General features: G+C 67.4%; 2 protein-coding genes across 3 annotated transcripts; one reads left to right on the forward strand and one right to left on the reverse strand.

The window, feature by feature from the left end:
- The first annotated feature begins 72 nt into the window (after positions 1-72).
- FLII (FLII actin remodeling protein) lies at positions 73-9,528 on the forward strand. Its single transcript, XM_084536412.1, has 30 exons — positions 73-204; positions 1,608-1,718; positions 2,369-2,440; positions 2,559-2,639; positions 2,870-2,955; positions 3,103-3,264; positions 3,377-3,480; positions 3,566-3,741; positions 3,827-3,984; positions 4,064-4,148; positions 4,330-4,481; positions 4,600-4,729; positions 4,808-5,020; positions 5,107-5,286; positions 5,358-5,440; positions 5,522-5,596; positions 5,840-5,923; positions 6,014-6,185; positions 6,259-6,363; positions 6,519-6,710; positions 6,798-6,986; positions 7,089-7,228; positions 7,321-7,546; positions 7,677-7,831; positions 7,956-8,016; positions 8,101-8,229; positions 8,322-8,428; positions 8,546-8,651; positions 8,747-8,812; positions 8,934-9,528. The coding sequence occupies exons 1-30, from the start codon at positions 142-144 to the stop codon at positions 9,066-9,068; spliced, it is 3,798 nt and encodes a 1,265-aa protein (XP_084392538.1). The 5' UTR covers positions 73-141; the 3' UTR covers positions 9,069-9,528.
- Positions 9,470-21,630, reverse strand: LLGL1 (LLGL scribble cell polarity complex component 1). 2 transcript variants are annotated; one of them, XM_084536414.1, is made up of 23 exons: positions 21,397-21,630; positions 19,385-19,482; positions 16,756-16,837; positions 16,555-16,670; positions 15,760-15,918; positions 15,508-15,670; positions 15,289-15,424; positions 15,158-15,212; positions 14,913-15,070; positions 14,598-14,815; positions 14,424-14,491; positions 13,910-14,063; positions 13,507-13,611; positions 13,076-13,368; positions 12,833-12,986; positions 12,559-12,706; positions 12,168-12,451; positions 11,676-11,940; positions 11,469-11,583; positions 11,281-11,372; positions 11,064-11,187; positions 10,884-10,963; positions 9,470-10,560 (listed from the first exon to the last, which is right to left on the reverse strand). In XM_084536414.1, the coding sequence occupies exons 1-22, from the start codon at positions 21,475-21,477 to the stop codon at positions 10,885-10,887; spliced, it is 3,147 nt and encodes a 1,048-aa protein (XP_084392540.1). In that variant the 5' UTR covers positions 21,478-21,630; the 3' UTR covers positions 9,470-10,560; position 10,884. The 2 variants fall into 2 exon arrangements, with proteins under 2 accessions (XP_084392540.1, XP_084392539.1); XM_084536413.1 differs by having other exon boundaries at positions 12,559-12,712.
- Between the last annotated feature and the right edge of the window lie 377 nt (positions 21,631-22,007).

The raw sequence follows: 22,007 nt of genomic DNA on the forward strand, positions 1-22,007 counted from the left end.
GCGCCTCGGCGCAGCCAATAGCAGCGAGGCTCCTGCGTTGACGTCACCGCCTGGGGGCGGGAACCCGAGGGAGCCGAGGGCGAGCGGCCGCTTCCCCCGCTCCCGGGTCCTAGCGCCCGCCCGCTCCGCCCCAACGCCGCCATGGCGGCCACCGGGGTCCTGCCCTTCGTGCGCGGCGTCGACCTCAGCGGCAACGACTTCAAGGTGCGGGGGGCAACGGGGGGAGCACGGCCCCGGTCCCGCTCCTTGCCCCCGGGGCCGGCTCGCAGGGTACCGCCAGGCCCCGGGGTGCCCGGCCCCGGGTACCGGGAGGGGTCCCCCCGGTGGCGGTGGTGGGGTGGGGGGGGCGGTGATGGGGTGGGGGGGGCGGTGCTGGGGGTTTGGGGCACGGAGGGGTTCGGGGGGGGTGGGCTGCACCGGGTGGGGCACGGAGGGGTGGAGGGAGTAGGGCCTGGAGGGCTGGGAGGGAGCGGGGGTGGTGCCGATCCCATAAGGCTGGGTGACCCCATAGGGATGGGAGATCCCAGTTCCGGGTCCTGATCCCATAGGGCTGGGTGACCCCATAGGGATGGGACCGATTCCATAGGGCTGGGTGACCCCATAGGCCTGGGTGATCCCAGGTTCCGGGTCCCGATCCTATAGGGCTGGGAGATCCCATAGGGCTGGGCGATCCCAGTCCTGGGACCTGATCCCATAGGGCTGGGTGACCCCATAGGACTGGGTGACCCCATAGGCCTGGGTGATCCCAGACCCAGGTCCTTATCCCATAGGGCTGGGTGACCCCATAGGGCTGGGAGATCCCAGTCCCGGGTCCCAATCCCATAGGGCTGGGAGATCCCAGTCCCGGGTCCCAATCCTGTAGGGCTGGGTGATACAGGCCCCTGGGTCCCGTAGGGCTGGGCGATCACAGTCCCTACGTCCCCATCCCATAGGGCTGGGTGATCCCAGACTGCAGATCCTGATCCCAATGAGCTGGGCAATCACATCCCCTGGGTCCCAATACCATAGGGCTGGGTGACCGTGGCCCCTGGATCCTGATCCCAAAGCGCTGGGTGATCTCAGCCCCCAGGTCCCAAAGGGCTGGGTGATCTCATCCCCCGGGTCCTGATCCCATAGGGTTGGATGATCTCAGACACCCAGGTCCCAATCCCAAAGGGCTGGACGATCACAGCTCCCAGATCTCAGTCCCATAGGGCTGGGTGATCCTGGTCCCCTGGTCCCATAGGGCTGTGTGATCACAGCCCCCATGTCCCAGCGCCATATAGCTGGTCAATTGTGGTCCCTGGGTCCAGATCCCATAGGGCTGGATGATCCCACCCCCTGGCTCCTGATCCTGTAGGGCTGGGCAGTGACAGCCCCCAGATCCCAATCCCGTAGGGCTGGGCAGTGACAGCCCCCAGATCCCGATCCCATAGGGCTGGGTGATCCCGGCCCGCCAAATCCCAATCCCATAGGACTGGGTAATCCCACAGGGCTGGGTGATCCTGGCTCCCAAATCCCACAGGGCTGATCAATCCCAGCCTCCCCCCACCACCCTAGGGCCAAAGCGGGGTGTCCCCATAAACCCCATGGGGCAGGCAGCTCTCTCACCGTCCCGCTCCCTGTAGGGTGGCTACTTCCCGGAGCACGTGAAGGCGATGAGCAGCCTGCGCTGGCTGAAGCTGAACCGCACAGGGCTCTGCTACCTGCCCGAGGAGCTCGCCGCCCTCCAGAAGCTGGTGAGAGGCCGGGGGGCCGGGGCTCATCGCCCCCATGGCACCTCTAATAATAGGGCTGAGCTGCGGCGCGTGCCTGAAATCGGATGCGGGAGGTGTTGGGAGCGGGGCCGAGGCTGATCCGTGCGGGGTCGCGCCTTGGTTTTGTAGCAATCCAGAGCAGAAACCCCGCTCAGAGCTCCTCTGCCCTTAAATAAAAGGGAAGGGGGGAGCCTTATGGGTTTTTTTGGCCCTTTTATCTTCTAGCAAAAAAAAAAAAAAGCATTAGGCAGCAGCTGCCGGGCTTTGTTTTTTGGGTGGCTCGTTTTTGGTGTGAGCGGGCCCTTGGTGTGGCTCGTGGCTGAGCTGTGCCTTGGCCACGTCACGGCCACCGCTGGGTCGGTGCCAGCCGAGGAGGGTGCCTTAAACACAGCCCCGAGCCCTCGGCACCGTGCTGGGGGTGCCTGGGGCTCTGAGCGGTGTTTGTGATGCTCGGGGGGGAGCAAAGCTTCCCCGGGGTCCTCCTCCTGCCTCGCTGCCACCCCTTTGTCTGCCCCTTTCTGCATCACCCCGTGCAAAGCGCGTCCAGGAATCGGGGGCTGGGTTTGGGGGGCTGCAGGTGACCAAGCCCCGGAGGGCTCAGCCCTTTTTTCCCCCCCCCCAACTCCCCGCAGGAGCACCTCTCCGTGAGCCACAACAACCTCACCACGCTCCACGGCGAGCTCTCCGGCCTGCCCTGCCTGCGGGTGAGTGTCCCTGGTGTCCCCCAGGCACCTCTCAGCCACCCCCCGGTGCTTTGGGGGCGCACAAAACCCATCCCCAGCCCTGCCGGAGGCTGCAGCAACCCTTCTTTCCCCTTCCAAGGCCATCGTGGCTCGTGCCAACAGCCTGAAGAACTCGGGAGTCCCCGATGACATCTTCCAGCTGGACGACCTCTCGGTGCTGGTAGGCGCAGAGCCCCCCCCACGCCGCCCTTCCCCGGGGCTGACAGCAGCTCCCGGTGCTGCTCCCACCCCTCAGCAGCCCCTCGTGCCCTTTTGGGGAGCGCAGTGGGGCTGAGGGGCATCCCCGTTGCAGCGTGGTCCCCGGGATGCTCCCTGTCCTCGGGGTTGGGTGGTGGTGGCGGTGGTGGGACGGGGGGCACCCACCCCACCCCGCTGCCTTTGCTCCCCCAGGACCTGAGCTACAACCAGCTGACGGAGTGCCCCCGGGAGCTGGAGAACGCCAAGAACATGCTGGTCCTAAACCTCGGCCACAACAGGTGGGGCTGCGCTGGGCTCCCCAAAATCCCCAAAAATGGGCCCCCTCCATCCCTCACCCCGCCTCGCTCCGGGTCTCCCTGCTCGGATCAGATCCGGGGTTGGTTCCAGATCCTGGGGTCACCCCGAATGTCCCCGTGTCCCCGCAGCATCGAGGCCATCCCCAACCAGCTCTTCATCAACCTAACGGACCTGCTGTACCTCGACCTGAGCAACAACAAGCTGGAGAGCCTCCCCCCGCAGATGCGGCGCCTGGTGCACCTCCAGACCCTCATCCTCAACGACAACCCCCTGCTGCACGCGCAGCTCCGGTACGGCCCCGTATTTTTTTGGGGGAGGGGGGCTGGATCCCACAATTTCGGGGCTTGTGCTGAGCCCTGCCTCGGTGCCATCCCTGCCCCGTGTCCCCTCTGTGTCCCGCAGGCAGCTCCCGGCGCTGACGGCCCTGCAGACCCTGCACCTGAGGAACACGCAGCGCACGCAGAGCAACCTGCCCACCAGCCTCGAGGGCCTGGCCAACCTGGCAGGTGGGGCTGCTTGCCCTTGTTAGGGCTCTGATTCCCTCCCCGGGGGTCCTGCCGGGGTCTCCATCCCTTTTTTATCCCCCCCTAGACGTGGATCTGTCCTGCAACGACCTGAGCCGCGTCCCCGAGTGCCTCTACACCCTGGGCAGCCTGCGGCGCCTCAACCTGAGCAGCAACCAGATCGCGGAGCTGTCCCTCTGCATCGACCAGTGGGTCCAGCTGGAGACCCTCAACCTGTCCCGAAACCAGCTCACCTCCCTGCCCGTGAGTGCCCCTGACCCCTTTTCCACGTCCCTGTCCCTTCTTTTGGTGTCCCCGTCCCTCACCCCGCCGCCTCCTCCTTCCCCAGTCTGCCATCTGCAAGCTGACCAAGCTGAAGAAGCTCTACCTGAATTCCAACAAGCTGGACTTCGACGGGATCCCCTCGGGCATCGGCAAGCTCGCCAGCCTGGAGGAGTTCATGGCAGCCAACAACAACCTGGAGCTCATCCCCGAGAGCCTCTGCAGGTGGGGACAACCCCCGGGAGGGGGCACAGAGGGTCCCGGGGGACGTGCGCCCCGGGCTCAGCGTCTCCGCGTCCCGCAGGTGCACGAAGCTGAGGAAGCTGGTGCTGAACAAGAACCGCCTGGTGACGCTGCCGGAGGCCATCCACTTCCTGACGGAGGTGGAGGTGAGACCCCACGACCCACCGCAGCCCCGTTGTGGGGTGGGATGGGGTGACGGGAGGGCACGGCGTTTTTGGGGTCGACGGCGCAAAGCGGCTCAGCCCGGGCGCCTGGTGGATTCGGGACTCCTTTTACCCACCCCATTGCTTCAGAGCACCGAGCTCTGCCCCCCCATGTCCTCGGCAGGTCCTGGACGTGCGCGAGAACCCCAACCTGGTGATGCCCCCGAAGCCAGCGGACCGGGCAGCGGAGTGGTACAACATCGACTTCTCCCTGCAGAACCAGCTCCGCCTGGCCGGGGCTTCCCCAGCCACCGTGGCGGCTGCTGCGGCAGGCAAGTGGGGCAGAGAAGGTGGCAACCCCTTGGGAAGCAGCCTCACCCCATAACCTGCCCCGTGCTGGGATTTTGGGGGGGGTCCCGGCTGCCTCTTACCCCATCCCCATGCCCCCAGGGAGCGGCACCAAGGACCCCCTGGCCCGCAAGATGCGGCTGCGGCGGCGCAAGGACTCTGCCCAGGACGACCAAGCCAAGCAGGTGCTGAAGGGGATGTCGGACGTGGCGCAGGAAAAAAACAAGAAGATAGAGGTATGGAGGGCGAGGAGAAGGGTCCCAGCCCCTCCCGGGGTGCCCGGCAGCGTGGTGACCCCCTCCTCGTCCCCGCAGGAGAGCGGAGAGGCGAAGGCGCCGGACCTGAAGGCTCGCCGCTGGGACCAGGGCTTGGAGAAGCCCCAGTTGGACTACTCCGAGTTCTTCAGCGAGGACGTGGGGCAGCTGCCCGGCCTCTGCGTCTGGCAGATCGAGAACTTCGTGCCCACGCTGGTGGACGAGGCTTTCCACGGCAAGTTCTACGAGGCCGACTGCTACATCGTGCTCAAGGTACCCAGGGAGGACCCAGGGACCCCTCCGCGTCCCCAAACGGGGACCGTGGCCGACCCATCTCACCCCTCCCCGTCCCTCCGCAGACCTTCCTGGATGAGAACGGCTCCCTCAACTGGGAGATCTACTACTGGATCGGGCAGGAGGCCACGCTGGACAAGAAGGCCTGCTCCGCCATCCACGCCGTCAACCTGCGCAATTACCTGGGCGCCGAGTGCCGCAGCGTGCGGGAGGAGATGGGCGACGAGAGCGACGAATTCCTCCAGGTGGGGCCAACCCTGGGCTCGGAGCCCCCCCAACCCTTCATCTCCCACCCTCACCGCCTCCTTTCTTTTAGGTTTTTGACAACGACATCTCCTACATCGAGGGCGGCACGGCCAGCGGCTTCTTCACGGTGGAGGACACGCAGTACGTCACCAGGTAGCGCCGGGGACGGGCGGTTTTGGGGCACTGGGGGGGGGGCTGGCACGGCCCCGTCTCACTCACCCACCTCTCCTCGAGGCTGTACCGTGTCTACGGGAAGAAGAACGTCAAGCTGGAGCCCGTGGCGCTGAAAGGGACGTCGCTGGACCCCCGGTGAGCAGGGTGTGGGGTCCCCATAGTGGGGGGGCGTTGGGAAGGCGGCAGGGTCTGGCCGAGACCTCGTGGCTGCAGCTTTGGGGTGGGAATTGGCTGTGTCAGCGCCTTTTTTGCAAGGATGCGGGTCCAAATCCTGCTTGGCAGCCCCGCCAGCCACAGACCCCAGCCCCACAAGGGTGGGGAGGGCGTTGGGACACCCCCCACTGCCTCCTCCTGACCTGGTTTCGTGCGCCCCTCCAGCTTTGTATTCCTCCTGGACCACGGCCTCGACCTCTTTGTGTGGCGGGGGAGCCAGGCCACGCTCAGCAGCACCACCAAGGCCAGGTAGGGCTGCTTGGGGTCCCAGGGGTGTAGGGGGGGGGGCGAGCCCACCACCTCACCCCATCCTGCCACCTCACCCGGTCCCTGCCGCAGGCTCTTCGCCGAGAAGATCAACAAGAACGAGCGCAAGGGCAAGGCGGAGATCACGCTGCTCAGCCAGGGCCAGGAGACCCCCGAATTCTGGGAGGTGCTGGGGGGGCAGCCCGAGGAGATCCGGCCCTGCGTCCCCGATGATTTCCAGCCCCACAAACCCAAGCTGTACAAGGTGAGGTGCCCCCAACCCCGGGGTCCGTGGTGGTGCCGCGGCCGCCCTCACCCCTGCCCCTTCCCCTGCGCAGGTGGGGCTGGGGCTGGGCTACCTGGAGCTGCCCCAAATCAACTACAAGCTGTCGGTGGAGCACAAGAAGAGGCTGAAGGCCGACCTGCTGCCGGAGATGCGCCTGGTAGGAGCGGGACGGGGCGGGGAGGCTCTCCCAGTTTGACCAGTGAGACCGGTTTCGCGCCCCCATAGCGGCACAGAGGCAGATTGGGGCAGCGGGGACCCCGGCGCGAAATACGGGGAGGGTGCTGACCCCTTTTTCCCCCGTGGGTCCTCCAGCTGCAGAGCCTGCTGGACACCAAGAACGTGTACATCCTGGACTGCTGGTCCGACGTCTTCATCTGGATCGGGAGGAAATCCTCGCGGCTGGTGCGGGCGGCGGCGCTGAAGCTGAGCCAGGAGCTGTGCGGGATGCTGCACCGGCCCCGTCACGCCATGGTCACCCGCAACCTGGAGGGCACCGAGTGCCAGGTGAGAGGGACACGGAGCCCAGGGAGAGGAGGGGGATGCTAGGGAAAGGGCCGTTCCCCTTTTCCTCATCCTACACCCCCGGTTAAGGTGTTCAAGTCCAAGTTCAAGAACTGGGACGACGTCCTGCGCGTGGACTACACCCGCAACGCCGAGACGGTGCTGCAGGACGGGGGGCTCGCCGGCAAGGTCCGCAAGGACGCTGAGAAGAAGGACCAGATGAAGGCCGACCTCACCGCCCTCTTCCTGCCCCGCCAGCCCCCCATGCCCCTGAGCGAGGTAGGACCGAGGGGGCTGCCCCCCTGTGTCCGTCCTCGCCCCCAAAAAAACGTCCCCCAGGAATAGGGTTGGGGGCTGAGCGAGTTTTTTGGGGGGCCGCAGGCGGAGCAGCTGATGGAGGAGTGGAACGAGGACCTGGACGGCATGGAGGGCTTCGTGCTGGAGGGCAAGAAATTCGCCCGGCTGCCCGAGGAGGAGTTCGGCCACTTCCACACCCACGACTGCTACGTCTTCCTCTGCAGGTAACGCCCGGCTTGGCCCCTCCGTGAAGCCCCCGAATCCCCCCCCAAATCCTCCCCAAATCCCCTCTGCAACCCCCTGCCCCTGCCCTCAGGTACTGGGTGCCGGTGGAGTACGAGGAGGAGGAGGAGAAGAAGAAGAAGGGCGACGGCAAAGGGGAGGAGGAGGGCGAGGAGGAGGACGAGGAGAAGCAGCCCGAGGAAGACTTCCAGTGCATCGTCTACTTCTGGCAGGGCCGCGAGGCCTCCAACATGGGCTGGCTCACCTTCACCTTCAGCCTGCAGAAGAAATTTGAGAGCCTCTTCCCCGGCAAGCTGGAGGTGAGCCCTGCGCCAAGGGGGACACACACACACACACACACACAGGATGGGCCCGGCAGCCCACAGCCGGGTATTGGGGCTGTTTTTTGGGGTCACCCCACGCCCCTCGTGTCCCCAACTCCCCGTGCAGGTGGTGCGCATGACGCAGCAGCAGGAGAACCCCAAGTTCCTCTCGCACTTCAAGCGGCGCTTCGTCATCCACCGGGGCAAGAGGAAGGAGAAGGCCAGCCCGCCGCAGCCCAGCCTCTACCACATCCGCACCAACGGCGGGGCCCTCTGCACCAGGTCAGCCCCCCCAACAGCCCCTGGGGGGGGCCGGGTGGCACCCATGGGTGCTGCCTGGGGGCGTACGGATAGGCACAGCCCCCCCCGAGCACCCGCTGAGCCCCCTCTTGCGCTCCTCACCCAGGTGCATCCAAATCAACACCGACGCCGGGCTGCTCAACTCCGAGTTCTGCTTCATCCTCAAGGTACCTCCTGGTGGCATCGGGGGGGGTTATGGGGTCCCTTGTGTCCCCCCCCGGGCAGCCCTGAGCTTGCCCCGCTGCCCCCAGGTCCCCTTTGAGAGCACGGACAACCAGGGCATCGTCTACACCTGGGTGGGCCGCGCAGCCGACCCCGACGAGGCCAAGCTGGCCGAGGACATCATGAACCAAATGTTCGACGATTCCTACAGCAAGCAGGTGAGGAGGGGATTTTGGGAGGCTCGGGGGGGGGCTCAGCACCAACCTACCGAGGGCTGGGGGGGCTCAGCCCTGCCCCTGCCCTCCCGCAGGTGATCAACGAGGGAGAGGAGCCCGAAAACTTCTTCTGGGTGGGCATCGGGAGCCAGAAGCCCTACGATGAGGATGCCGAGTACATGAAGCACTCCCGGCTCTTCAGGTGGGTCCTGGAGGGGGGGGGTGGGGTTTGGGGCGAGCCCCTTCCCCAGCTGTGCCCATTTTGGGGCATCCCGTGGGTGAAATTGGTTCTCTGGGGGTGCTAACGGGGTCTCCGCAGGTGCTCCAACGAGAAGGGTTATTTCGCCGTGTCCGAGAAGTGCTCCGATTTCTGCCAGGACGACCTGGCCGACGACGACATCATGCTGCTGGACAACGGGCAGGAGGTGAGCTGGGGGTCTTGGGGACCCCCCCCCCAAGGTCAAGGGACACTCGGGGAGGGGAGGGGGGCTGGATCCTGATTTGTGCGCCCCTCCTGCAGGTCTACATGTGGGTGGGCACCCAGACCAGCCAGGTGGAGATCAAGCTGAGCCTCAAAGCCTGCCAGGTAGGGCCCAGCGAGCTGCTCGGGGGCAGCATTTGGCACCCTAAAAGGGGGGGGGGGGCAGGGACCCCCCAAAACACCCCCCCAGGACCCCCAGGGACAGCCGTGCCGTGCTCTGCCCTAGGTCTACATCCAGCACATGCGCTCCAAGGACCCCGCGCGGCCCCGCAAGCTGCGGCTGGTGCGGAAAGGCAACGAGCCCTGGCCCTTCACCCGCTGCTTCCACGCCTGGAGCGCCTTCCGCAAGCCGCCTGCCTAAAGCCTGGGGACCCCCCCGACCCCCCCCCAAGCCTGCTTCAGCCAGGGGGGGGCAGCACGGGGCTGTCCCCGTCCCCTCCCATCCCGCTACGGGGGGCGCACGGAGGGTCCCCGAGCTCCCCGCGCGTTGGGGACCCCCTTTTAGCTTTGCTGAAGAGCACCGGGGGGGGGGGGCAGCGAGGGGCTCCCCCCCCCCCTTTTTGTTGTCCTGAGGAGATGGGGGGCCGCCCCCCCGGCTTCGAGGGGGGGGCAGCCCCTTGGTGTGGTATCAATAAAGGCTGCACTTGTCACCGCCCGCTGTGCCAGGCTCTCACTGCGCCCCCCTTGAGCCCCCCAAAACCCCCCCACCCCATCCCCAGGCAGCCAAGCCCCCCCCCCCCCAAGACACCCCCAGCCTGGCAGTTGATATTAAATGCTTTTATTTTCAATATTAAAAACCAGTATTTTTAATAACTAAACAATGCTAAATTCATCTTACCAAAAAAAAGGAGGAGGTGGGGGGGGGTTTTGGAGTGGGGGGGGGGTTTCTACCAGGGACACTACAGCCCCGAACCCCCGACAGGGCCCGGGGCATGGCTGCCTCCCCTGGCCCCCCCCCCGCCGAGGCCAGACACGTACCGTAAGAGAGAATTTGGGGAGGGGGGGGGCACAGGAAAGAGGAGCGGGGGCAAACCCCACGGATCCCCAAAATCCGAGGAGCCCGGCAGGGATTTGGCACAGTGACACCCCCGGGGAGAGGGCGGGGGGGCTGACCTCACCCCCCCCAAAAACGTGATCCCATCCCAAACCCCCCCCCGTGGCAGGAATTAGTGTCAGGAAGGGGGGGGCCCAGCCTGGAGAATAGCCCTTGGAGACGCCACCAAGAGAAAAAAGGCCACCTGTGACCCCCCCCAAATCTCCATCCCACCCCCCCCCTCAGGCCACTCGGGGAGAGGCAGGGGAATAAATGGGGGGGGTCCCCAGGGCCCCCCCCTTTCCCCCAGCACACAGAGGAGGGGGCTGTAAACTGCAGGGAGCCGGGCATGTAAACAGAGACGAGGGGTCCGGGGGGGCCTCCCCAAGGGACCAAACCCGGGAGGAGGTGGCTGCGGGTTGGGAGGGGGGTGGCAAAAAACCACCAGGGCCCCCCCCACACACACACACACCGTGAGGCAGCAGCATCCCCCCCCCCCCCAAAGGAAGAAGGGGCTCTGGAGCAGGGGCCAGCTCCAACCCGACCGTGTAGGAAAAAAAAAAAAATAAATTCGTAAATCTTCCCCGGGAAGAGTTTGTGCAACGTGGGCCCCCCCCTGCTGCCCCCCCCCCCCCAGCCAAAGGGGGGGCTCCAGGGCCAGCAGCCGGGCAGGGGGGCGCAGGGGGAGCGCCGGCGTGGATGTTAGAGAGGAGACGAGTCTACGTTACGCTGGGGGGGGCCGGGGGGGTCCAGTCGAGCCGCGCGTCCCGGGAAGCCGAGCGCTGAGAGGGGCCGGGGAGGCCGCGGGCACCGGCGATGCCTGGGGGGGGAAGAGACAGGTTAAAAGGCTGGGGGAGACCCTGGGTGACGTGGGGGGGGATGGAGTAGGTGTGGGGGGGTAAAATGGGGTGGTGGGGGGGGGCAAAATGGGGTGTGGGGGGGCTGGAGCTGCTGCTCCCCACCCGTTTTGGGCAGGGGAAGCGCCTTGGGCACGCATCGGCCCCGTGGCCACGTGCTCCCTGCTCCATGAGGGCACCAGGGCACGGCACGGGGGGGGCCCAGCCCTAAATGCTGCAAGGGGGGGGCAGCCAGAGCTGCATTTCCTCCCCCCCCCAACCTCAAAGGCACGGCCCCACCACCCACCTCATTTGATGAGGATGCCGGGGGGCCGCGCCTCGTCCTCGCTGGCGTTCCTCATGTTCCTCTCCGCCTCCTCCGAGGACCTGGGGGCAGAGCGGGCTGAGATGAGCCTGGTGCCCCCCCCCCCAGCTGACAGCAGCACCCCCACGCTCCTCCCGTTCCCCCCCCTGGCTCTGAACTCACGCCAGGAAATCCTTCACTTCTTCCACCGTGATGTCCCCGGTGGTGTCCAGCGGGTTCTCCATGCTGCTGTTGGGCGAGTCGACGGGGCCGGGCGAGAAGGAGGCCTGGTGCTCCTCGGGGGACCCTAGGGAGCCACAGGGAGGGATGGAGATGCCCAACCCCAAAATATTAACCCCCCCCCACCTACAAACACCCCCCACATCCCCTCGTCACTCACTGTCACTGTCGGAGGGGGAGTGGTTGGCCTCGGGGCTGTGCGGGACGTGGGTGCCGTTGGCTTGCGGCAGCTTCGGCGTCGCCGTGGAGTTGCTGGAAGGAAACACGGGGAGAGGTTGGTGCTGGTGGCACCGGGGGGGGGGACACAACGAGCCCCCGGGGTTGCGGTGAGCCCCCGGCACAGCCCACCTGAGGCAGGAGGTGTCCTGCAGCCGGGAGACCTCCAGGCAGCACAGCGGCTCCGTCACGTTCCTGGCGCTCAGCGAGAAGCGCTCGAACTCGGAGGGCGAGATCAGGTAGAAACCTGCAGGGTGTTCGGGGGAGGGTGAAAGGGATCATCAGGGACCCCCCAGGAGGAAAAAAAAAGGTGGGGATGATGGGGAGCCGGCCCCTCACCTTGGCCGTGCTTGGTGAAGACGCAGGAGGCGATGCCGCTGATGTCCTCCTTGCGGATGCAGCCGTAGTGCACCTGGGGCCGCAGGCTGGGCACGGTGAAGATGTGGATGTCGCCCAGGTTGGTGAGGCAGGCCAGGCAGTTCTCCACCCGTTCCTCGGGGCCGGCGCTCGCCAGGCTCACCAGGGCCACCTTGCGAACCCGGCAGCCCTCGTGGGCCGTCAGCTTGAACTTGGTCTTGGCGCTCACTTTGGGCAGCGTGAAGACCTGGGGAGGGCGAGAGGAGGAGGGTGCCGCAGGGACGGGAACCCCCCGGGGGTGCAGGAGGTGGTGGAACGCCCTCCTTCTGCCCCAAAGCCTTCCTCAAAGGGCAGTGAGCCCCCAAGAACCACCCCAACCCTTCGGTCACCCCCACCCTGGTTGCTTTTCCAAGCTCCAGCCTGGATGGGAACGCCCAGAGGGGACACGGGATGTGGCGGGGCGCGCAGCCTCACCTTGAACTGCTCCTCCGAGGAGATGAGCATGGAGTGGCTGCCCTGCATGTCGGGGGCCTTGGCCAGGTCCCGTGACACCTCGTAGGGCTCGGGCAGGGGGTTCCCCCGGCCGTCCAGCACGGCGATGGCCACCACGGGCGCCCGGTGCATCAGTTGGATCTCCTTGCCCAGCACCGCCTCCACCGCCCGCTCCGAAAACTTCTCCTGCGACGGCACCTCCAGGGCGTAGGCGAACACCGAGCCCGAGTTGGTCCCTGCCCACATCGTGGGGCCGTGGTGGGCGGCTGCGGGACGGGAGGAGAAGCAGCAGCAGCGTGAGGATCCCCCTACTCTCTCTCTCTCTCTCTCCCCACGCCAGGGCTGCAGGAGGGGACGTGCACGGGGCTCTCACCGTCCCGCAGGAAGGTGTCGGCGAAGTAGAGGCAGCGCACCACGCCGGAGAGCGAGTCGTCGGCCGAGCGGGGCTCGATCCGCCTCTGCACCGGGGTCATCTCCACCTCGGGGGGGCCCGCCTGCTCCGCCAGCTGCGCGTTGGCCTCCTGCACCTTGCGAGGTGGGGAGGGGGTAAAGGGAACGGGGGTCAGGAGCCCCCACCCCACACGTACAGGGAGTTGGGGGGGGGGGGAAAATGGGGAGGCGAGGAGCCGGCCCCGCTCTGCGCCCACCTTGCTGGAGGGGCTGCCGGGGTTGAGCCTCTTCTTGCCCGACACCCTGCTCTTGCGGATGCGGCGGAAGGACTGGCGCAGGGACTTCTTCAGGGACTTGACGCGGGACAGGGGCCCCTCCATGGCCAGCGAGTCGTTGGGGTGCAGCGTACACCTGCGGCACCAACTGCTCAGCACCCAGACCCCTCTATAGGGTCCCCAACCCCGAGCATATCCCCCCCCCACAACATCCCATAGAGCTACCTGGCCAGCACCGGGTTGCGCCGGTGGTAATCGAAGAGCCCGAAGCCGTGGCTGGTGCCGAAAGCCACCAGGTTCCACTCGGAGTGCAGGGTGACGGCGGTGACGGCGGCGGGGGGCACGCACTGCACCAGGACGCTGGGCTGGAAGCCGGGGGCGAAGGCGAGGGGGCCGTTGCGGGGCGCCAGGCGGTCGTGGCCCTTCCAGGTGAAGCCCTCGCGGTCCTGCAGCAGGTCCACCGTGGCCACGCTGACGGCGTGCTCCGACTTCTCGTCGCTCAGCTCCATCACCAGCACCTGCGGGGAGGGGACGAGCGGCCGGTGGGGGTCACAGAGGGCTGCCACGGGCAAGATCCTCGATCCTGCCCACGAGGATGGGTGCATCGGGGGCTGTGGGGCACCCCACGCTCGGTCCCTTTGTCCCCTAATCCCTACCTGGCCGGCCGTGCCCGCCACCACCATCTTGGCCGTGTATTTGCACAGAGCGATCTTCTGGATGCCCAGGCGGGGGTCGTCGCTGTAGGGATCAAAGCAGCCCACCTGCGGGGAGGGGAGAGGGGCCGGGGGTGGCACGCAGCACCGGGCAGCGTGCCCGGGGCCAGCTCCGTCCCCACGCGTCCCCGGTGCCCTGGGATCCCCCCCTCCACAACACCCCACGGGATGGGGCGTGCAGAACAAGCGTCCCTTGTGTCCCCGAGGCAGCAGCTGTGCCCCGAGCGAGGGGACACGTCCCCACGGCACAGCTGGGATGGCTCCTGCGAGGGCAACTCCCCCTGAAGCAGGGGGGAGCCGGGGACCACGGCATCTCCCCCCCTGTGGTGTCCCCCCGAGACGTCACCTTGCGGAACGGCGGCCACTCCTCCTCGCCCGCCTGGTTGAGGCTGTCGTTGTGCTCGCAGTCAGTCTGGAAGATGCCGGCGGTGCCCAGCTTGTAGAGAGGCTTCAGGGACACCCCCGAGGCGTCCCAGAACCGCACCGTGCCGTCCTCGTGCCTGCCGGGGCCATGGGGGTAAGGGGGGGGGGGTTAACAAGAGCCGCCTGTGCGCTGGTGGCCGCCGTGCCAGGAGGGGTGAGGGGACAACGCAGCGGGTGACGTGCTGCTGCCCGGCCACCGAGCCACACAGCGGGGATTGTCAGCACAGCCAGCACCAGCAGCTGCCCCCCCCCGGCTCCCCTGCACCCCCGTGGGCTTCAGCTCCTGGTGGATTTCCCCCCAGCATCACCCAGCCCCACTCCCACCACGGGAAGGGGCTGGGGACGTCCCCTCCTCCCTCCTGGCATTTCGGAACCCCCCCTGCGCCCCCTCCACGTCACCCACAGGGCTCCACAGCAGAGCCATGGCAGGCGCTCACCCGGTGAGGAGCAGACCTCGCTGCGTGGGCTCCTGGGCCAGGTTCTTCCCCCCGTTGATGGGCCAAGCCTGGGAGGGGGGGGTGACAGCGAGCGTCACAGCTCCGTGCGCCCACCCCACGGCACTCGGGGTGTGTAGGGGGGGTGTGCGTGTCCCCTCCGTCCCCAGCACTCACCGCGGAGGAGAGGCGAGGGCTCTGCTGCTCCCCGACGCTGACGATCCTCTCCCAGAGCTTGAGGGGCACGTTGGAGATGTGGTAGGAGCAGGTGATGGCGGAGGAGTGGAGCGGGGCCAGGTACGGGGCGGGGATGGTGGGCCAGCCCGGCGTCTGCAGGTCGATCACCACCAGCTCCTCCTCCACCAGCACCACCAGGGCGCGGGGGTTCTCGAAGCCTGGGGAAGGAAAAAAAGAATAAAAAAATAAAGAGGGATGCTGCTAGGGGAGCCCCCCCCCTCAAAGCCTGGGGAACACGGTGCTGGTGGGACCTACCTCCCTCGGGCACCTCGGGGTTCTGCACGGTGAAGAAGTCGATGACTCGGGAGGTGAAGTCCAGCGTGGCGAGGGTCTGGCCCTGCAGCACGCTGACGCAGTGCCGGTCGCCGTAGCTGGCCCGGGGCATGCCGCCGTTGAAGATGATGAAGGGGTTGCTGCAGGGTGTGTGTGGGGGGAGCAGAGGGGTCAGATCCTATACCCTAGAGGACCACCAGCACCCAGCCGGCGTCCCCGGCGCCTACCCCGACTCGCAGGTCCGCCACAGGATCTTGTTGATGGCTTTGCAGGGGAAGGGACCTGCAAAAGGGAGATGCCACCGCTGTCACGATGCCAACACGAGCCCCCCGGGTCCCCCCACGATGATCCCACGCACCGTAGGGGATGGTGGAGAGGACGGGCTGCTGCGTCCTCTGCCCGGTGCCGCCGGCCGCCCACACCATGTAGCCGCCGTCGCTGTGCGAGCTGACGATGCTCTTCCCGCTGTGCTCCCAGGCCAGGCTCTCCAGCTGCTGCAGAAAGGCACAACGAGGGGCTCAAAATGTAGGGGACAGCCCGCAGGACCCCCTCCCCAAGGCTGTCCCGGCCCAGGTACCTGGTTCCCCAGGAAGAGGTGCTGGACGGCGCGCGTGCTCTGGTCCCACAGGGCCACCAGCCCGCGGCTGTACCCGATGAGGAGCCTGCCAGCGTCACGGGGGTGCTCCTGGATGGACTCCACCGGCCCCAGAGCCTTCCCGCAGCGGTATTCATCGGGCACGCTGCGCCACGGGGGAGAAAAAAGGGAGAAAACGGGGTCAGGAAGGGGCCGGGGAGGGCAAATTATTCGGGGAGCGGAGCCGGCGCTCACCTTTGTAGGATCTCGTCCTGGAAGAGGGTTTTGTCCTCCAGCAGCACGAGGCCGGGCAGGGTGAGGAAGTAAACTGCACCGCCCTCGGTGCCCAGGCAGGCCACGGCGCCCAGGGCCATGGGCAGGATCACCGTCACCCTCGTGATGCTGGGGGAGCAGCTGCGGGGGCACCAGGGGCTGCGTCAGCAGCGGGCGCAGACCCTAAAATCTCTCCGTCCCGCTCCGGCATCACCCCAGCATCCCCGACCCTGCCAGCCCACGAGGATGGGGACGATGCTTGGGGCCAGCAGCCGGGCTTTTTGGCCACCACCAGGCGATTCCTGAGCCATTAATTACTCCCCGTGCCCAGGGCTGCATTTCCCAGCACGGACCCGAGCTGCCTCGCTGGGTGCCCGCTCCCCCGCGCCGCTCCCAGCCCGGTGCCCTTATCACTCCCCTTATCACTCCCCAGGTGTCCGGAGGCCGGGAGCTGCTCCCACGCCGTGCTCCGTCCCCACCGAGCTGGTTTTTTTTTGTTGTTGTTTGGGTTTTTTTTTTTTTTCCTCCCTCCCCAGGCCAAACAAGCAGCACAAAGCCTCGCAGCTGGCAGCGCCGCGGCCAAACCCCACCCCGGCACCACGCCGGAGCCGGGTGTAAACTCTGGCAGACCTCGCCTGCCGCCGCCCCAACGCAAAGAGCATCAACACCCACAGTGACAGCGGGGTCACCACCCCCGGGGGGATAAAAAAAAAGAGGCTGGGAGCCCCCCCACGACCCCAGCAAAGTGTGGAGGAGGAGAACTTAGCGGTGCCGAACCCGGGGCGCGCCGGGAGGCCGAAGCTGCGGGTCTCCTCCAGGTGGGAGCAGCCGTCCTTCTGGTAGATCTCCCAGAGGTGCAGCGTGTTGTCGTCCAGCAGGGACAGCAGCCAGCCCTGCAGGGGGACAGCGGGGTGGGCGAGGGGGGCCACGGATCGGTGAGACCCCCCCTCAGGACCCCCCCAAGTGCCCCCCGCCTACCTGCCCGGCCAAGAAGTGCAGCTGGGTGACGGTGGCCGTCTCCTTGTGCAAGCCCGTCAGCTCCACCCCGGGTGCGCCGTATCTGGGGGGGGCGTTAAGGAAGCAAAAAGAGCAAAACCCACCCCAAAACCCCCCCCCAAATCCCCCACACCCAAATCCCAAATCCCACAGGGTGCGATTCAACCCGCAACCCCCCATCTAAGCCCGATTTAAACCCCTCAGCCCACCCAGACCCCCACAGACCCCCACCCCGTGGCCCTGGCCGCCCCCCAGCCCGCTCCCCGCGTCCCCCCCGCGTCCCCCAGGCCCTCTCCGAGGGTCACCAAGCAACGGCCCCGCGGCTCGCGTGTTGCTGGGAGCAACCCTGCTCCTGCGCCAGCCACCGCGCGGTGCTTATTCAGCAGCTCCCCCCCTGCACCCCCCCCGCCTGCTTCCTGCCCCAAACCCACCCCAGCTCCACAAAAAAAATCCAAAAAAAAGGACCCGGAGCAGCCCCGGATGGCGGCGAGCCGGGGGATTTGCTGCTCAGCCAGGGGAAATGAGTTTGGGGGATGCTGCGGGGAAACCCCCGCGGCCCCACCGCTCGGATTTGGGGTCGGACGTGCCCTGCGCACCCCAATCCAAGATTTGGGACCCTCCTGGCGGCTCCGAGCCCCTTCCCCGCTCTCATTTTGCTGCCCAATTACACTCCAAATGGCCGGCAGCGGGGCCGGGGCCGTTGCCAATTAGCCACGCTCGCTCGGGCGCGGACAATGTCCCCAAAGCCCTCGGCGGCCTCGTGCCCTCAACTTTCCCAGGGGCTCCCCTTCAGCCCGGCTGCTCCACTTGGAGCCGGCCCCGCGGGGACACCGGGGACGCCGCCAGCCCCGGCACGGCCACGGGCACCAAGCTCTTGCCGTGCCTCCCGCCTGCAGCCGGCGCTTCCGAGGCTCGGGGTGGGCGCACGAGGGCCGGGCGGGCTTCCTGCCCTCCGCCACCCCCTTCTTTCTCACCCCGGGGCCGCCCGGCACGCAGGGTGGGGTTTGGTATGTGCCGGCACGGCCGCACTCACCCAACTGGTCCCGGCTCCTCCGTCGGCGACGCCGCTCAGCAGGAACCGGGGTAGGACCGGCACCGATGCTCCAGCGCCTTGTGGCACCCCAATGGGGTCATATAGCACCCTAACGGGGCCATACAGCACCCTAACGGGGTCATATGGCACCCCAACAGGGCCCTCCAGCCGCAAGGAGCCCCCCGATCCCTGCTTCACCCCCCCACGAGCAGCCAACCTCCAAGCTGCTCCCCCCCAGGATGCCCGGCGCGTGGCCCCGTGCGCATCCCGCACCCCAAAACCGGGATGGCTGAGACCCCACAGCGTGGTTTCCATACATCCCTGCCCTTCTTCTCCCCCCACACAGCCACACCGCTGCCTCCCCGTGCCCCGCACGCTGTCCTGGGCACGGGGAACAGGCGCAGCAGCTCTGCCCGGGCCGACAGGCAGGAGCTGTCTGGCAGCACCGGCGTGGCCGGGCTGGAGGCGCCGCGGCGCTGGGGACATCCCGGAGGAGCCAGACAGCCGGGCTGGGGACGCGGGGAACAAGGAGAAAGGGGAAAACTGCAGCCCCGGGGCAGCATCAACCACGGCTGGGGGACGTCGCCCCGTCCCTGCTCACCCCGGGGGCTCCAAACCGGAGCCGGCACCGTGCTGAACCCCAAAATGTGATGCTGGCAGCTCCAGGGGCAAGCAGGCAGCGAGAGCAGCTCAGAACGTGCAGGCGATGTGGGGAGCAAGCGCTGGGATCCCCGTTTTCCCCTCTAGCTGTGGGGGGGGACACAGATCCCCAGAGGGTGACAGCCCCCGGTGCCACGCTGCCTGTGCCCCGCAGCCCCCAGCCCAGCCGGGGAGCGCCCAGCGGTGCCCCCACTGACCAGTAACACCAGTTTGGCCAGCTCCTGGCCGTGTAGCCGACACTGGGGCCTCCTCCTCGCCCGGTCCCCAGCCCACTCCAAGCATCCCCCCCCCGGGGCCAGCCCCCGACCCAGCACCGAGCCGAGCGGCGACGTCGCGGCCCCAGGCAGAAAAAAAAAAAACAACAACATCTTTACGCAGGGGGGAGGCAGGACAGCCGGGACCCCTTTCCGCCCCTAAAACAAACCAAAAAAAACACCACAACCGCCCCCAAAACGTCAGGCTCGGCCACCACCCCCCCCCGGAGCCCACCCTGCATTCCTGCGGCGCGGGGGCCCCCGAGCGCGGGCCGCATCCAGCCCTGGCCGCCCGCCAGCGGCCCCGCTGGAGCCTCCCCAGCAGCAACAAAGCGCGGCCGGACCCCTGCAAAACACCCGGGACTTCCTCCCTCCCCCCCCCCCACATCCCTTTTTTCCCTTTTTTTTTTCCCCTATTTCCTTCCCAAACGACTGCAGGGGCACGGGGAGGAGCCCCCAGGGCGAGGCAGGGGGGGGGGTGCGTTTTGGATAACGCGGCCGCTTTTCCAACCCCCCCCCCCCTTTCCCCGGCGCGGCGCAGCTGCAGCCCAGCTGGACGGACGGACGGACGGACGGACAGACCCCGTTGGGACGTGGCTGAGGATGGGGAGGGGGGGTGTTTATGCCCCCCCCCGACCCCCCCCCGATCGGTGCTGAAGGATACAGCTTCACCGCTCCCGCCTTGGTGCCGATGGCCATCACGCGCAGCCGGGGGTCGTAGGCCAGGGCGCTGGGCTGGCTGGGGAAGCCGTGCTCCACGGTCTGCGGGGACAAGCGGGTCAAAACGGAGCCCCCCCAGCTCACCCCAAACCCCCCCCAGCTCGCCCCAAACCCCCCCCAGCTCGCCCCGAACCCCCCCGGTGCAAACAGCATCACCCCAACACCCACCGGTGCCCGCAGCGCCCCGGGCGACGTTTTATCAGCCTACCCCATTGAACCTCCCCAAAAAAAACCACCAAATTTCCCCCCTCCCCGCCACGCCGAGGCACTTGGGGAGCCCAAATCCTACAAAAGGGTCCCCCCCCCAATCCCCCACGGTGCCCCCATCCCCTGCCAGCCCCCCCCTCCCCCAGTGGAACCAGGCGAGCGGGACCTGCGAGCGGAGCCGTCCCCGGCGAGCCGCCCGCGGGCACCTTCCCAAGGAAGTCCGGGGACGGCGGCGTGCCCGGGCTCGCCGTTTCGGGAGGGGTTCCCGGGGATTTAGGGCAGCCCCCCCCCCCAAACCCTACACACCCCTCCATCCCCATCAAACAGCGGGGAAGCTCCCGGAGCCAGCCCGGCCGGATCCCGACCCCGTTGCCTTTGTCTGGGGCCGCCGGCGGGTGACTTTGCGCACCCATCGCCGGGGATCCCAATGAGGGATGGGCTCCACGACGCCCCCGGGGTGGGATCACGGGGGTCCGGGCACCCCGCTGCCTTCTCACACCCCCAAAAAATTTGGGTTTGGGTCCTGCTCTCCATCCCCGTGCACCCTAAAGTGTGTAGGGTGAGCGCCGTGCGCCCTGCAGCCACCCCAAAGCTGCAGCGCCCCGGTGCTTGGCTGGGAACACCCAGAAAAACCCTACCAGCAATCCCAAAAATTAAAAAATCCTAAAAAAAAAACCCCTCGGACCCCCTTCGCATCCCTTCCTCCCGCCAGGCAGCGGGGTTGCATCCGGCAGGAGGCTGCTCCGGCCGGCCCAGGGGCGCTCTGGGCCAAATTACTGCAAATCCGAGGCAGATTGGGAGAGAAGGGGGAAAAAATTTAAAAAAATAAATAAAAAAAAAATATGACAAAAATGACAAAAAATAAATAAATAAGGAGAGCTTAATGCGAGGCAGGTGGGCAGGCAGCGGCCCCCCGGGTATGGGGCCGGAGGGGGGGGGGAGCGGGGCTGCTCCCGGTGGTGTTTCCGCTGCGGAGACCCCCCCCAAAAAATATATAAAATAAAAATTTGGGGGGTTTGGGGAAAGCAAAGGGGGGACCCCAAAAATGGGGCTGCATCCCGGGGGGGTCGGGGGTGATCCCGGGGGTGTCACCGACCCCATCCCGGCACCACGGGGCTGGGGTTTGAAGGATGGGGGTGCCCCCAAAATGCGCCCCCCACCCCCAGCATCAACGGGGACACCCCGGGGGGCTCCGTCCCCAGCGGGGGACACCGGGTTTGGGGTCACAAAGCGCCTCCCCCCCCTTACCGGGGGCGTTTTTGGGGTGTCCCCCCCCCTCCCCGTGAGCATCCCCAGAGCCTCCTTGGGACCCCCACCGGGGATGGGGGGGGGGCGGCACCGGGGATGCTCCGGGGGCTGCACGGTGCCGGGGGGGGATCCCCAAAAACCCAGGGGGACCCCAAAAAACCGGGAGGACCCCAAAACCACGGGGGGACCCCAAAAACCCGGGGGGACCCCAAAAAAAACGGAGGGGGGGGGAGGAGGGCGGCGGGACACCGGTAACACCGGGGGGGGGGGGGTCCCGGTACCGGCACCCAGCACCCAAGGGGGACCCTGGGGGGGAGCTGCGCGCTCCCGGTGCTGGATGGGGGGGTCCGGGGGGGTCCCGTGGGGGTCCCGGGGATTATGGGGGGGGGTCCCGAGGATATGGGGGGGGTCCCGGGGGTCCCGGGGGTTATGGGGGGGTCCCGGTTCCCCGGTTCCCGACCCCCCCGGTGCCCCCCTCCCCCCCCCGTGCCCGCTGCGCACCTTGCTGAAGGCGAACAGGTCGTGGCGGAGCCGTTCCCGGTGCGGGTCCGCGCCCTGCCGCCGGAACCGAAACTTCATCATGGTGCTGCCGGTACCGGGAGGGGCTTCCCGGTATTACCGGCACCGAGTACGGGCACCACCGAGCCCCGAATACCCGAGCCCGGACCCGTTCTCGGTGCCCGGTTCCCGGTTCCCGGTGCCCGGCTCCGGACCCGGCTCCCGGTGCCCCCTCCCCCTCCCCTCCCCCCCCCTCCCGGTCCCGAGCGCCGCGCGCCGAGCCCGGGCAGGCACCGCCGGGGCGGGGCGGGACGCGGCCTTGACGGACAGCTGCCTCCGCCAATCAGCGCCCGCTCAGCACGCCAGGCGCCTCTCCGCCCCGCCCCGCCGCGCTGCGCGTGCGCTCCTCCCCTCCCCCTTCCCCTCCCGCCGCGCGGGGGATGCTGGGGGTTGTAGTTCTTTGCCTCAGCAACTTTTATATGTGTGGTTTTTTTAACTCTTTCTTCGTTTTTTTTTTGGTCGCAGGGCTCCAGGGTGGTGTGAGGGGGTAGAGGGGGCCCTGAGGCTGCACGTACTGGTCGTGGGGTGTGGTGGGTACAGGGCTCCATCACGTA

This window comes from Aythya ferina (genome assembly GCF_964211825.1).
Source record: "Aythya ferina genome assembly, chromosome: 15".
Lineage (NCBI taxonomy): Eukaryota > Metazoa > Chordata > Aves > Anseriformes > Anatidae > Aythya > Aythya ferina.

Bases quoted from the DNA above. Each gene is read 5' to 3' on its own strand.
- LLGL1 (XM_084536413.1), bottom strand. From the start codon at position 21,477: ATGATGAAGTTTCGGTTCCGGCGGCAGGGCGCGGACCCGCACCGGGAA. The intron at 16,838-19,384 runs GTATCCTTCAGC...CGCCCCCCCCAG, and splicing joins AAGGCGGGAGCGGTGAAGCT to ATACGGCGCACCCGGGGTGG. The intron at 14,064-14,423 runs GTGAGCGCCTGC...TGGCCCCGGCAG, and splicing joins CGAGGTCTGCTCCTCACCGG to GCACGAGGACGGCACGGTGC.
- FLII (XM_084536412.1), top strand. From the start codon at position 142: ATGGCGGCCACCGGGGTCCTGCCCTTCGTGCGCGGCGTCGACCTCAGC. The intron at 5,441-5,521 runs GTAGCGCCGGGG...CCTCTCCTCGAG, and splicing joins GACACGCAGTACGTCACCAG to GCTGTACCGTGTCTACGGGA. The intron at 8,429-8,545 runs GTGGGTCCTGGA...GGGTCTCCGCAG, and splicing joins AAGCACTCCCGGCTCTTCAG to GTGCTCCAACGAGAAGGGTT.